Source organism: Triturus cristatus, chromosome 4_2, assembly GCF_964204655.1.
Source record: "Triturus cristatus chromosome 4_2, aTriCri1.1, whole genome shotgun sequence".
Classification (NCBI taxonomy): Eukaryota; Metazoa; Chordata; class Amphibia; order Caudata; family Salamandridae; genus Triturus; species Triturus cristatus.
Window position 1 is genome coordinate 798,697,994 of NC_140586.1, and position 15,255 is coordinate 798,713,248.

At 45.4% G+C, this 15,255-nt stretch overlaps 1 protein-coding gene across 2 annotated transcripts in view; it reads left to right on the plus strand.

Annotated features, from left to right (window-relative positions):
- Nucleotides 1–15,255, plus strand: part of LOC146835071 (vitamin D3 hydroxylase-associated protein-like) — a 338,024-nt gene that overhangs the window by 118,521 nt on the left and 204,248 nt on the right. For both annotated transcript variants that reach the window (XM_085602735.1, XM_085602736.1), the window contains 3 exons: nt 6,226–6,432; nt 8,893–8,933; nt 10,775–10,899. In XM_085602735.1, coding sequence (XP_085458861.1) covers nt 6,226–6,432; nt 8,893–8,933; nt 10,775–10,899 — 373 coding nt within the window. The remainder of the gene's footprint in view (nt 1–6,225; nt 6,433–8,892; nt 8,934–10,774; nt 10,900–15,255) is intronic.

The window sequence follows — 15,255 nt, forward strand, 5'->3', positions numbered from 1 at the left end:
TTGTCACAGGCCAGCTTTAGGGCATCAATGTTAGCAACCCCTTTTAATTGGTCCACCAAAGCGTTGATAAAAAGACAGAACAGAGTGGGGCCCAAAACACACCCCTGCCTTACACCTCTATTCGATGGGAAGCGTGGGGTTAGTTCCCCATATTTCCTGTATCTCACCTGGGCAAACTTTCCAGTGTACAGGCACTTGATCAAAGACAGCAAATAGGGCGGAATGCCCATTTGCTCTAGTACCGCCCAAAGTTTGTCACGAGGTACCTGATCAAAGGCTGATTTAAGGTCAACGAAGATCAAATAGAGGCTCCCACCCTCTATTGTCACCGTATCACTTAATGGACTACCCACCCAATACCGCTGCAAGCAACAGTCTGCTACTAAAGTATAACTCACTATAACTAATAAAAAACCTAAATAAAATAAATACATTTCAAATTCAAAATAATAATATAACACTTAAAACATTGGCATATTTAATAATCAATCAATACATAAATTAACAATAAAAAACAACCGAAGTAAACATATAATTAAATAACTTTCCACCCTGTCCCCCTACAAACTAAACAACCCCCTACAGAGCTATAAATCACTAATAAAATTATTTTTAAACTAAATCCCTTCAAATTGCAAACTACAATTTTTTTAATGAATAACAATTGTACTAACAATTCAAACATCTAGAATTATTTTATTAAACTGAAACACAGTAAAATAATGTTTTTTAACAAATATGTTACTGTAAATATTATTAAAAACAGAGATGTTCTTAACAACTATATTACTTACCAAAAAAATATATTCTCTTCAATACCATGATATTTTTGCATCTCAATATTTTGTCCGATATTTATGAGTTCTGATATTTGGAACTCAATATTTTGTCCAAACACCCCCAGAATGCACTTTCCATACATAGAGGTCAATATATTTCCAGTGGAGCAATCTCTTTACCGATTACACCAGAGCCCGGAGGTATAGAAAATTGTGCTGGATCACCTGCATCTGGAATAACCTGTCACTCACCATTTGTGATATGAGTAGAGCATATATGCATCCACCATGGGAGAACCACATTGCCATATCCAGATGATTGTCCTACCTTTGCACTGTAGGGGCCTTATTATGATTTTGGCGGTCCGACCGGCTTCGGACCGCATCTGCCCCGCCGGCAGCCCACAGCACTGGCAGTGCAAAGACTGCTGTCTTACGAGTTGACTATGGGGCTGGTGGTTTGGAGGCTGGGATCATGCAGCGGTGGTGAGTACATTTTCCAATATATATTGATGCATGTGTGTGCATTTAGATGCACACATATGTATGACCATATACCCATTACCGGGGTTCAGCCCATAGGTGGGCAGTCCTGGCAATGAGTATATTGTATAAAAAGGACTTACCTGTAGATTGATGCTTAAAGGGTCATAATTCCCGGGGTGTAGATCCTGCTGTAAAGGGGGAATTGAGACTCTGCCAGGAAGAAGAAGAAAGGGGTGAGTACACACCCCAGATCCTTCATCACCACCACCTTAAAGCAGTCAGTCGGACCGCCGTGGTCCACTCGTGGAACAGGCAATTCATAATACGGACAGCAGTGCAGCTCTCCTATACTGCCCTATGGTGGTTGTCTTTCCCTAATCGCGAACCTGGTGGATAGCATTCTGCTGGTGGTCTTGGCGGTCCAGTGGCGGTCTTCACAAAGGCAACCCACCCAACTTGTAATAGGGCGGTCGGACCGTCAAGCTCTCCACGCTCCATGCCATCGCCAATATGGTGGTCTATGGGACCGCCAAACTCGCAATAAGTGAGAGTTAGCAACTACTAGTCTCACCTGTATCCTCAATCAGGCAAGAGAAGTGTGTTCAACAATGTCAGAGCCAGAATTAAATTTACTCTTGGCTCCTACATTGCAGTACCAGGCTTGTTAGACGTCAAGATGCCACAACCCTTCCAACCTCCATCTTGCCTTTATTAGAACGAGATTTACATACAAGTTTCATAATGTTCACTCTTACCACACGTAAACTGTTCTCCTATGAAAAAAAACCCTGGTTTGTTCTTTAGAAGTAAAGCTGTTCCAAGGAGGAGGAGGACGTGTATAATGCTTGGTGCATTAGGCAATATAATGAGAGCGAACATATGCCCCGAGGGCAGGAAACAGTACATTTAGTGCCTGGGAAAATGTACTCATTCTTAAAGAGACTAGGTGAGGTACAGGGGTGCTTACGGGATAATGTCTGTGAGAAGGCTGCTAAAGAAACTGTAGTTTTGGATTGATAGCTAAAATGGCTGTCAGTAACAAACACTCAAGTGTGTAAGGACTGCTTTAGAACACAAGCTATTCGCTGAACAAGAAATAAATTGACTAACAGCAATCTTATATCCTTCTAGGAATACATCACCACGAAGACCAAAACTACATGGTTTTAATTCTCCTTCTTTAAAAGAATAAACTGTTCCTTTCTGTGTGTGACTTCAGAATTGCTGTTCAATCTCTCAGTCTCTTGTTTCTTGATGGAGAAAACGTGTTAATACATGGCTTTACCAACACCACCTTTGTCCCCCTAAATTGCACCCTACCAACCGCAGCTCACCTCATCAAGATCCTGAAGGCATTTGACTACATCACACCTACCCTTCTGATACTCCATTGGCTCACTGTATATGCCCTTATTCTCTTCACAACTACCTGCATCGTCTACAAGTCCACCATGAATGAACCTCAGCATATATAGAAGGAAAACTAACCATCTCCTGTGGATATCAAATCACTCTCTAGGTAACAGGAAAGGGAAAACTCAGGAAGCATGTCTTAATCGATAAGCACCCAGGAAGTGGAACAACATCATCACTCTACCCATCAGAACTACTCCAACTCTCCTCCTATTCAGGAAAGAGCTGACGATTCACCATTTCAAAGAACAACTTTCAACCTATATCCTCAGGAAGCTTGATCCACCCTACTACCTGCAGGTGCCGGCCTTCCCTCCTATCAGTGAATAATTGTAGATTGTAATCCCGGCCTCTGGCCCTGTGCAGTGCTATGTGGCTCTTAGCTAGCTTTGCACCAGAGAGTCTGCTCATGTTACATTAGCTGGAAGATGAATTTTCCATTCTCTTCAGTTTTTCGTAGTGGGTGTAGCCTGCTTGCAAGATCACTTTGTGTACGTTCTGTGCTGGTGAAATGTATAGGATGAAAGAACGCACAGTTCTTAACATACGTATTGTTTTCAGTGTATGTTGCAATGTGCATTATCTGAGTGAATGATCTCCCATCTGTTCCATAGGCTCCTTAAGGCAGAAAAGGCGCGAGAGACCTTGGTGTTGCTAAACAGGGTCCTGATGTGAGGCCTTCGGCATGCAGTTATGCAAGAGGTTCTACATGTCTCAGCAAATATTATAAAGCAACAAATAAAGCTGGGAGGCATTTGGAAAAATTAGACGAGTAAATTAGGCAGGTGTGATAAACAAGGTTACTGTTCAGTTTTAATCGTTCAGACATGCATTATTTATATTATTTGGCTCAGATGAATTCATGCTGGCGTGGTCCGATCTAATTTACCAAATTTTCATTTACAACTATTACTGGAAATTAATATGATTATCATGATGGCACATTGTGTACTTGAGACTTTATTCGGCTAAATGTTCCATCACGAGAGTGTGGGAAAAACACAAACTAACCAAACCCCAGCAGCTGTTTGCCTCATGAGTGAGTCTGCGCGATATTTTAGCGCAAAATATGTCATTGTGACAAAAATGGACATAAAGATACATGTGGCCCCACAAATAGCGCAAAGTGCCAAAGCTGGCATTTCAGAAGATAACATATCATTTTTTGTAATGTTTTGGTATTTTGTATTATTTTCATAAAGGAAAATATCTGAATTTCACCCAGGCTCAATCATTATGAGGATAATTCTTACTCTCATATGCTTCTGAAGAACACATCTTACGGGTCTGATTCACGAAAAAAGCTCTGTGTGTACCTGTAATTTGAAGTGTGCTTGCTGTAGGGTCATATCATCAAGGGCATTATATCGCCGCTTTAACTACACTTTTTGCCGCTAAAGCGGCGATATTTTTATCGCCCTATCAGCATGCTGTCGCTAACAGCTGTTAGCGACAGTTTACTGGGAATGCGCCCCTTGTAAGCACGCCTCCGATCGCATCGCTAATGAGATGCAAAGGAGGCGTGCCTGACAAGACTCCCTTGGGACAATATCGCTAACCCAGCTTCGTCATATTGACAAGGAGGGTTAGCGATATTTAAAATCACGTTAAGTATGCCTTAATGCAGGAATTTAACGTCTGTTAAATTCTTGACTAAGGCATACCTAACATGGGGGGTGGATTGTGTGGCTAAGACCACAGACCCTATCATCTAGGATATCGCCGTTTTCCACCACGGAAAACGGCGATATCCACACTATCTCTGGAATTTTTATCGCCTCGGCAATGCGCGTTGTTGATAACGCGCTAACCAGGTTATAAATTCCAGAGATAGCGGCGACAAATATGCAAGCGATAAGCGCGCTTTGCGATATTTATCGCCGGACTTTGATAATATGCCCCCTAATACTTTTTGGTATTCACTAGTCTTGCCAGTAAAGCACCTGGAAAGGTGCGACAGCTGCAGATTTCCAGACGCACTACTAAGAATCTCAATACAGTAATCAAATAGTCTGACCAATATGTGCATAAGGATTTTTAATATATATATATGCACTTCGCAGCCTTTTTGCAAAAACCAACAAAGGGGGCTATGCTAAAACAGGACCAAAAATGGTGTCAGATCCCAAAAAACCGACCGAGGCTCGTCAAAGCCACTGTTGTTCATACTGTATTGAGATATTTAGTTGGAGGGTGAGAATAGTGTGTATCTTTAATCCCTTTACTTTTGGGTATAGAAGTACTGGGACTGTAACTCTGCCTCCGGGCTACCACTAACCCTGTACCCAGGTCACAATATTGGAAAAGTATGCTCGTTGAGAATGGAGCCTCTGTGCAAGCACAGGCTCTTTTTTCCCCTGTTGATACAGCACCAACCGTAGGGGTGATCCATTGGCCTTTCCCGTCCTGGGGCCGTATTACAGAAGTGCCCCGGCATTTGTGCTCACTTTGCGTGCCCCCGGCGCACTTTGGTATTACAGAAGGGGCTTCAGATTCTGGTGCAGCCCCTTCTGTAATACCAATAGCGCTGGCACACATAAAGCGCCAGCACTATCATCAAAGGGCATTCTCTCATTTGCTTGGGGGCATGGCCCATGCAAATGAGAGCATCCATTTGCCTCTGTGCCTGCGTTGTATTACAGATGTTGTGCAGAGGCAAAATAGCTGTCAGGACATACACTGGCAGTGCGCCACCTGAATGATTGCGCACGGTCAGTGCGTCACCTGAAGGCAGCCCTCTGGAGGGGGGTGGGGGGATCCCATGGACCTCCCAGACATCCTCTTGCAGGTGGGTGCAGTAACGCACTGCACCCAGGTGCAACATATTGTTTGAATATGGGCAGGTGATGTTCCTCAGGCTGCCCTGCCCATTGTACTTTTCTTCATTGGAATAAACTCACTTGTTCCTGAGTTACATGGCTCCTGTGTCATCTTTACCACATACATTTCAGTTTCCTGTGTATCACTGTTTGAAGCAAGAAAATGTTCTCAGACGTTCTTATTATCTGCAGAGGTCATAGTTTCATTTGGGGTCTTGGAAATCTACTGAGTGTGAACCTCCCAACCCTCCCAATAACTGGGGCTCTCACAAAAGTATAGCCTGCTAGCACACAAGGTTGGTGCATTTAAATGATATGGAGTCTGATTGCTTATAATGGTAGTCAGCATAACTTGGTCACTGTGGATATCAGGAAGCCAATTCAGGTGGTAGGACCAAAGTGTGGCTGTTACTGGAAGGATGCCAAGGGATCCTGAGCCCAGCCCCGCGTGCGGCAGCTAGTTGTGTTCCTAGGTCTCTAGAATCATCTTGTAAAACCATTCCTTGCACTTGCGTAAAAATCTGCTCATCCTCAGAACAAGAGAAACAAAATATCCTAACCTGAATACACCCAGGAGAAACTCAGAAATATAATAACTTGAAGATATGATATTTATTCCCTAATAGATACACATTTAAAAAAAGAAGAAACTACTTCTGTTCTTGCTGAAACTTGCAGATTTGCATGCACAGTTCTTAAATTAATATTTGTACTTTGGATCTCTTCAGCTTTGAATGCAGCAACCCAATATATGGTCAAACTCTGAACCCCCTGAACCACAAGAAGACCCCTGGTGGTTCCTCCGGAGGGGAAGGTGCTCTGATAGGAGGCGGAGGATCCATACTCGGATTGGCCTCTGATATTGGTGGCAGCATCCGGGTTCCTTCAAGTTTCTGTGGACTATGTGGCTTTAAACCAACAGGAGCAAGACTGAGGTACATAACCAGACCTTGCATGGGTACCGGCTGATACTGCAGAGCTGTGTTCAGTTTTTCAACAAGTCATGAGGTGCACTGAATGATTGTGCAGGATACAGGTTGAGTGTGCTTAAAATAAATAAGGAAAAATGTTTTACAGAAACCTAGGAATAATGCAGTCATATTCTTTACAGATATTTCTTGCATTGCACAGGGTTTGAATCAATTCTTTGGATAAAGTAGCTATGTGTGTGGGGAGTGAAGCATAGTGTAATCACAAAAGATGTTTAAGTTCCAGATGCACACATCAGGCTTTGGGAAAACTTTCTTCTCCTTGACAAATAGATAAATGGCGGTAGGGCAGGGCTACAATGTATGAGCTTTTATTGGAGACCATTTTACGAATGATCCTCACAAATATATATCTGCGGTAAATTGACATTCTTCAGTATGTGTACAAGTCAGTACAGCAGTTTCATAGCCGATGTTTTTTGGCACAGACTATGTTGAACATATACCGATTGTGAAGTAAAAGTAGAGCGCTATCCAAATGAAGAAGGGGAGAAGGAGTAGAGAAGGGTCCTCACCGCATACATCAGGACTGGAGTTTGGCAGACAAGCTTGTGGGGGAAAGGAAAGGGTGCGTGTGCGTGGGTGTGAGGTGATCTGGTTCCAGTGAGTGTGCATTTTTTTAAAGGAGAATGCTTTGTTCATATTTTGGTGCCAGTCAAATGAGCAAAGGGGCTGCCAGTCTGCCACAGTCCTGACCAGTGATGCTCATTTCTGTCAATTGTGCTGCTTAAGTATCCACATGACCTGTGTAATAGCCCACATGTGGCTATGATGCTCCTCACTTACAGAAGTGGTACATCTCAATTATGCATGTTGTTCTCAGTTATGCCAGGTGAGGCGGTGCCTCTGCTGTTTCTCAGATAAGACTCCGGCTACTCTGAATGATGCCATTTCTGTTCATGACTTACGCCCTTTGTGGTGCTCAGCTGTGCCACCTGTGCTGCCCAATTAAATGATCTATTCAGCTCCAGGAAGACAGTGGTGCTGCTCATGAATGCCAGTTCTGCCCCTGGAGAAGTTCAGTTGTTCCAGCCGTGCACCTCAATTATACGAAACATGTTCCTTCTGTGGCTCAATCATGCCAAAGTGCAGATCAACTATGCCTGCTGCTCAATGAAAGAGGTGGTGCAATGTAATAATGGCTGTGCTACAACTCAGTTACACCTCTGCATGTGATATCAATAAAGGCATTGATCTTGGCCATATGTGCCCCCGCATAGGGCAGTGGAGCCATACATAATGTGCAGTACTCTTATACCCCTGAAGATGCTCAGTTCAGGTGGTTGCACTGCGCACTTATGCCTTTTGTGACATTTAAAGGCTACATGAGAAGCCTAATTCTTCTGTGTCATTTTTCATTTATTTCTGTGGTGACGTCCAATCAAGGCGGGTTTGGCTGGACTCTGCCAGGCGGACCCTAATGTACCCTACCACAGGTGCAACATATATCTGGGCATGGTATTCTGATATATCTGACTACCCATACACAGTTGACCAAACTTGTGTAAGGTTATGTAATTTAACAATAGTGTGAGTACAGTGAGGGTAACTAAAAGCAGTGACCCCGCCTTGGTGTCACATGCCCTATTGCAAGCAAGGAAAACGGGCCCCCGGGTTGGTAATTATTAAAATATGTATTTGGGTGCAGTGGACCGGTCATACCCCCTACACCTGCTGCACTAATGACAGTTGCTCCTCTACTTGCAGGTCTTAGAGTTCCCCTATCACTCTGTCTTTCCTTCTCTCCATCGTTTTCCCTCCATTCTGACTCTGCTCTCTATCACCTTGATCTCTCTCTCGCTTCCTCCTCTTCCACTTGCTCATTTCCTACCTATCTCGCTTCTCTCCCGGCATCCTTACTTCTGGCTCCTTACTTTGACTCTTTTTCGTTTTGCTGGCACGTACATCGTTTCCCTTTCTCCCTGATCCTTAATTCCTTCTGTCGTTCTGTTACGTTTTCCTCTCCTCTCCTTTCTGTCTCTCACCCTCTTGTTTTCTTTCCTCCCTTTCCACTCCTGCATTTTTCGTTCATCTTCCACATCTTCCTCTCCATTCCTATTCCTACCGGAGTCCGGCACCAACGAGTAAACTCAAAGCCAGGCTCGCTCTTTGACACATGTTTAAAGGGCAGCCTCTAACGCAACGTCTTCTGGTGCAGGGCATTCTGGGTATCTCCGACCTCCGGGGCCTGGCTTTACGACACCACTGGTATCTGCGCCCCTGTCAGGAAGGTGATACCTCCCCCAGAGCGCGAATACATTGCAATTACAATAGTAGAGTTCACTTAAGCAACCGAATCTAATTAATGCCTCTTTAACTAAAGAAACTATAGGGTGTGTGTTTGAAATTCATGTTTTAGCTCAAACCTTTTCATACTTGTGATTAACATATCATATTTTCTCTTAGTTTCAAAGGAATAGCGAGTCCTGTGCATGGCCTACTTGCAGGTAAATTGAGTTTTGTTACAATGTCCTAACACATAAAATGATTTCATGAGATTGTTTTTTGGCATCAGATTTGAAGTATGACCAAATCTACAGTGGTGTCACAGTGCTTGACTGACGAATTGGTTTCTACTCCCTTCATCAGGAGAGACTCTTACTTTGCCTCTGTTTCGCTTCCAATTCCTACTAACAGTAGCACCTTCATTGGATTAAACCCGGTTTAGTTCTCAGTAACTATTCCTGTTACAACCGCAGGTCTAGGCGAGTCACAACCCTTTGGTATTACCTTTTCCTTTCCCATACATGGTAGGAATAGAATGTTTTATTATTTTATGGTATTTCTCCGCCACATATTGCCTTGGGCCACGAAAATATATGCTTTTGCTATGAACAGACATGAGTATTTAAGGCAGCTACCGTCCAGCTTCTGAATTAGATGAGGATTATGGCGCTGTTGCTTAGGGTTAGTCAATCCTGGGTGTAAGAGTGGTGAAAGGTTGTGCTGCCTGCATGTTAAAGGTAATTGTACTCTGTAAGCCTCTGGAGGCCAGCCATTGGTAGTTCAGAGTCTATGGGCCTAGTTACGGGTACGGCGGTCCTGTGACTGCCATACCCGTGGATGGCGGTCTGACCGCCACCATCGCATCGGGCCTCCCGCCCGATTACGAAGGTGGCCTGGGACCACCTCAAGACCACTGCCAGGATCCTGCAGCGATGGGGAATGCAGGCAGGAACTGCATTGGTACCAATGCCAACATGGCCGAGCAGCTTTCAACCGACCTTTCCATCAAGCATTTCATGGCGAGGACCCTGTGATGAAATGTTTGGCAGAAACGTATGTAAAGGGGCCCCCGACAAAGGCCCGGGGAAAATCTGCTCATGGGGTGCCTGCAGGAGGCACATTATGTGTGCACCCAATAGTGTATGTATGTAGTGTATGTGCACTGTCTGCCATGCACGTCACAGATGTACTGAAGGCGCTGTCATGGCAGCAGTATGCTTTTTTGGATCTCCTATGAGTCAAACATTCCTGTCTCTGTGACACCGCCACCGCACCTCCAAACCTGGATTTCTTTCTTAATCTGGCGGGTGGGAAACTGTAAAACTCTTAATAAGGCCCTATGTCTTTTTAATCATGTTAAGTTGCCCTCAATGTCTTTTGCCACTTGAATTTGATCAGTTGGATGGCCTTGGTGTTGACTGTTTGCTGGTTACTCAAAGGGATGTGAACATGGAACCAGTATGTGAAAAACCTCCAGCTCTTGCTTCAGAATTGTGTCCCTTTCAATTACATTAATTACTCATTCAAGCCTCTCAATTAGCTTTTTTTTGGTAAACCTGTGTTGTGTAAGCCTATTTACAGTATTAGGCCATGCCATGACCACTCTTTTGCTTAGGGGCCCATTAGGTTGGCGGTCGGAAAATCTCCCCCACTGACTGACTGTGTCTGTGTTGCCTCTTCTCGATGGAGCAGACAAAATGTCATGTAGAATGTGTGGAACTCCATACCTGCCCCCCAAAGTAGGATGCACTTGCATCATCCAGAGAAGTATTTAGATAAAGGCACAGGTAGGCATGGCCATCAGTGGCTCTTCACATGTAGGGTAGATTACACAGGGACATCGTTTGTAGAAGGAATGAGATCCCATTGTCCCAACCCCTTGAAGCCAGCATATGCCCTACCAGACAGCTCATGAGTACAGACAGGCCACGAGGGGTTGGTCAGAAAGTGGTCCTTCGAATCGCTTGAATGTTGTAGAGTAATTATTACTGAGTTGTCTATTTCACATCTAAACAGTTGTTTTATGGTTCACAACAAGTAATGTCATTCTCATTAATTTTAGTGCCAGCATCACTTGGGCCAATGGCCAGGGATGTGGATAGCCTGGTGTTGTGCATGAGAGCTCTGTTATGTGAGGACCTTTTCCGCTTGGATCACAATGTGCCCCCAGTTCCCTTCAATGCTGAGGTAAGGAACATCATAAAAAGTATATACCAGGACACCATATCAAGAGGATCTCTCTCCTTACTCTGGGTTTAATATGAAGAATGTTAACATGTATATACTTGCACCACTATTCAACAGAATCCATTGTTTAGTATGTATATTAGTATTACTTTATGAACTCCAAAATTCAGTTCACACATTTGAGGCTGGAATTCTCTGCCTCGGTCTCTTTTATCTTTTCTGCATGAAGATGTCCACAGCTGGTATGAAGAGCTTCATACACAGAGGTATACATTTTTATAATAGAATCAGGAGGGACAAGGGCAAGTGGTGGGAAAATAGGGAATGATTACTGATATATGGATGATGTTAATGGAAATGAAAGGAGGGGCTTGGAAGTGTGGTGACATGCCAGTACAACAACACTGGAAATATCCTGAACAACAACTCCGGAACAACAAGTTCCGGCGTCATACAAGCCAAATAAAGTCTTGCCCAAACAATGACTAAGGGCCCCCATCCAATCTCTCTAGGAAAGCCCTCCGTACAACTTGGATACGGAGGGTTTTCCCAGCGAATTGTGCTCTGCGAGTCCAAGCGACTGAGTATGTTGCACCCGTATGGTGACGGGCTCGGTTTGGAAGGTGGGACCCATGGGTACCCTCAGGGGACCGATTCGGAGGGCCCCGGATGAAGGGGGACCTGCTACAGCCCCCTGAAGTCCAATTCCCACAGCCGTTTCATCTTGCTGAGACCGAGTCGATACGGCTGTCCGAATTGTGCATCATACTCACTCGTTCGGAAGCCGGGTCAATGGCGCGGCATGACTCGGCTTCGAACAAGTCGTGACTGACAGGATTGGGATCGGAAACAATTCGGTCGACGCAGACGAGATCTTCACATTGTACTTGGTCGTTTGGAACAGGAGATGATTTGATCGGAAACATAGGCTCTGAATCAGATTTGCTCATTCGGGAACCCGTCTGGAGGCCTTCCTTGCGAGATCGTACTCAGTCCCTTAGCGTTTACAACGCATGTGCGTATTTAAGGCTAAGTCGACTAGTGTTCGGGATGGGCGGGGAGAGAGGAGCAAAGGACAGGAACAGGACAGGTAAGAGGGGTTTGGGTTCGTTTTTAGGAGGTGGTAGGGGTTCATGGCAGTTTTTAGGGGGTGGGGGTTCGGGGTAGGGTTAGGGGGTGGGAGTGGTATGGGATCGTTTTTAGGGGGGTGGTGGGGTTTTGGGTAGTTTTAAGCATTTGGGTTAGATTTTAGGGTGGTGGGGTATGGGGTCGTTTTTAGGGGGTGGGAGGGGTTTGGGTTAGTTTTTAGGGGGTGGGAGGGATTCAGGCTAGTTTTTTTAGGTGGCGTGAGGGGTATGGTATAGTTTTTAGGGGGTGGTGGGGATTGGGGTAGATTTAAGGAGTTCCGGTTAGTTTTTAGGGAGTGGGTGGGCACGGAGTAGCTTTTAGGGGGTGGGAAGGGTTAATATTTAAGGGGTGGGTGGGATTCCATTAACCATGCATTCCTTTACCATGATAATTTGGGGTTAAAGAATGCGCGGTAAAAAAAATCGTGGTTAAGATGTGGAGACTGCATTGTTGAGGTATTCGTTGTTTTGCATTGAAATTAATAAAAATAATAATAATGGCAAAAACTTGCAACCAAGTTTGTAAAACATTCACTACATCTTATACTGCAAGGAAATAACCTAGTATTGTAATAATCAAATGTATTAAAAAATATATCAATCAATCAAACAGCATTTGTAAAGTGCAACAAGGTCCCCCCTAGGGGTATCTGGACACTGTGTCTCAGTCTGAGAGCCATGTCTTGAGTTTCTTTCTGAAGTATGCCAGTGAGCGGATTGTGCGGAGCTGGAGGGGAAGGTTGTTCCAGGTCTTGGCAGCAATATGGGAGAAGGAACAGCCACTGCTGCAGCTGTGACGGAGGCAGGGGGTGCGATGGCGAGTGAAGAGGAGCGCAGTTGTCTAGCTGGTTACTGGAAGTTCAGTCGCTGGTTGAGGTAGGCAGATCCTAATTCATGGAGGATTTTTTAGGTGTGGTGAGGAACGTAAACTGGCATGTTTTAGGATAGGGAGTCAGTGGAGGTCTCTTAGGTGAAGATCGATGTGGGTTAGTTTGGGACATCCAGGATGACTCGTTGCAGCATTCTGTATGGTCTGGAATCTGCTGAGGAGCTGGGTGAAGATGCCGGTGTAGAGAGCATTGCTGTAGTCGAGGCTGCTGGTGACAAGGACCTAAGTGATTTTCTCTCTGGTGAAGGTTGCGATCCATTTGAAGATTCTGCGGAGCATGCAAAGTGTGTGGAAGCAGGAGGAGGCAATTGTCTTAACTTGTCATTTCTTGGTTAGTTGGCTGTTGAGGATGATGCCGAGGTTGCGTGGGGGGTTAGTCTGTGTGGGTGTGGGTCAGAGTTCTGCAGGCCACCAGCTTTGGTCCCATGTGGAGGGTTCTTCCAAAAGATCAGTACTTCAGTTTTGTCAGAGATTAGTTGGCCGCAGTTGTCTCCCATCCATTCAGCTACATTTGTCATGGCATTACAGAAGTTGGGTTTGGCATTGAAAGGGTCCTCGGTTAGCGAGAGAATCAGTTGAATGTCATCTGCGTAGGAGATTTTGCTGAGTCCATGGGATCTGACGACATCTGCAAGGGGGATCATGTAGATGCTGAACAGGGTGGGGCTCAGGGATGATCCTTGTGGTATGCCACATATGATGTATTTGGGTGTGGAGGTGAAGGGAGTCAGTCAGATGATCTGTGTGCGTCCTGTAAGGAAGGAGGTGAGCCACTTGAGGGTGTCTTGCTGTATGCCCGTGTTGTGAAATCTGTTGATGAGGGTGTTGTAGGAGACTGTGTCGAATGACGCAGATCAGTTGAGAAGGATCAGGGCCAAGGTTTCTCCACGGTCGAGGAGTGTTCTGATCTCATCTGTGACAGCAATCAGCACATTCTCAGTGCTGTGGTTGGCACGGAATCCTGATTGAAATGCATCCAGTAGGTAGTCTTGTTCCAAGAATTTGATGAGCTTCTGGTTGGTGGCTTTCTCGAGAACTTTGGTCGGGTAGGGGAGCAGGGAGATCGGACAATAATTTGAGATCGTTGGGGTCAGCAGAAGCTTTATTTAGGAGGTGTCTGCCTTATGCATGTTTCCATCTCTCCGGTTGCTGTGGAGATGGAGGTGTTGAGGATGCTGGTGAGTTGTGTGATGATGGAGTTCTTTGCGTGGTTGTTGAGGTGGTAGGAGCAGAGGTTGGTAGGTGCCCTGGAGTGGATGGAAGACATGATGGCTGTGGTGGTCAGGGTAGTGGGCGGTGACTAGGTGGTGATGGTTTAGTTGGTGTTCGCTTGTTGGTGGAGGTCGTTGGGGTTGAGGGTGGCAGATTGGAGTTTGAAATTGTTGTAGATGTTGGTGATCTTGCTATGGAAGTAGTCTGAAATGGTGTTGCAAAGAGGGGATAATGGTGTTCTATGTGGCTGTCGGGTTGGAGAATTCTTTGACTATTTTGAAAATTTCCTTTGTGTAGTTGAATGCAGAGTTGATGCAGGTGGTGATGGCAGCTTTCTTGGATTCTTTGATGTGCCAGTGATAGTGGCTGAGGGCTGTTTTGTGAGCTGCTTTGTCGGCGGGGTTCTTGGTGGTGCGCCATCATTTCTCCAGTGGGTGGCAGTTCCGCTTGGTGGTCCTGTGATCTGGGGTGCACCAGCTGGCATTTTGGAGATCTTGTTGGATTTTGTAGTTTCGACTGAGCGATTCTGTTGGTGCTGTTGGTGATCCAGGTGCCGAAGTTCTGGATGGCCTGGTTGAGGTCTGTTGAGTCCTCGGTTTTGGAGGTGTTGAGGACCTGTGACCACTGAGTTTAACATGACCTTACTCCAGCTGTGGTGGGAGGAGATCTGATGCCTGGTGATGGTGCGCTGGGCATCAGTCATGGTGAAGTGTACAATAGTGTGGTCAGCCTGGGGGAGTTCTGTGGTATGGCTGAATTTGATTCTGTCGCTGGAGGTGAAAATGGGGTTGAGTGTGTGTCTGGCTTTGTGCGTGTGTTCGGTGACCAGTTGGGTGAGGCCGATGTTTTTTGAGATTCTCCAAGAGGGCAATGGAGTTGGCATTACTGGGGTCATCGTGGTGAGAGTCATTGTGGAAGAGGTGTGGCGCAGCGGCCAGGGTGCCTGACTCCGGACTACGGGGTTCACAGTTCGATCCCCTCCGCTGGCGGCAGGTTAGCCCAGCACCATGTGACTCTGGTCAATAGCTCGCTTAATCTTCCCGAGGGCCCCCAGCACCGGGACACCACTTCGGAGGTAGCTGTGCGCTTTACAAATACTGGTATTTCATTTACAAATACTGGTATTTC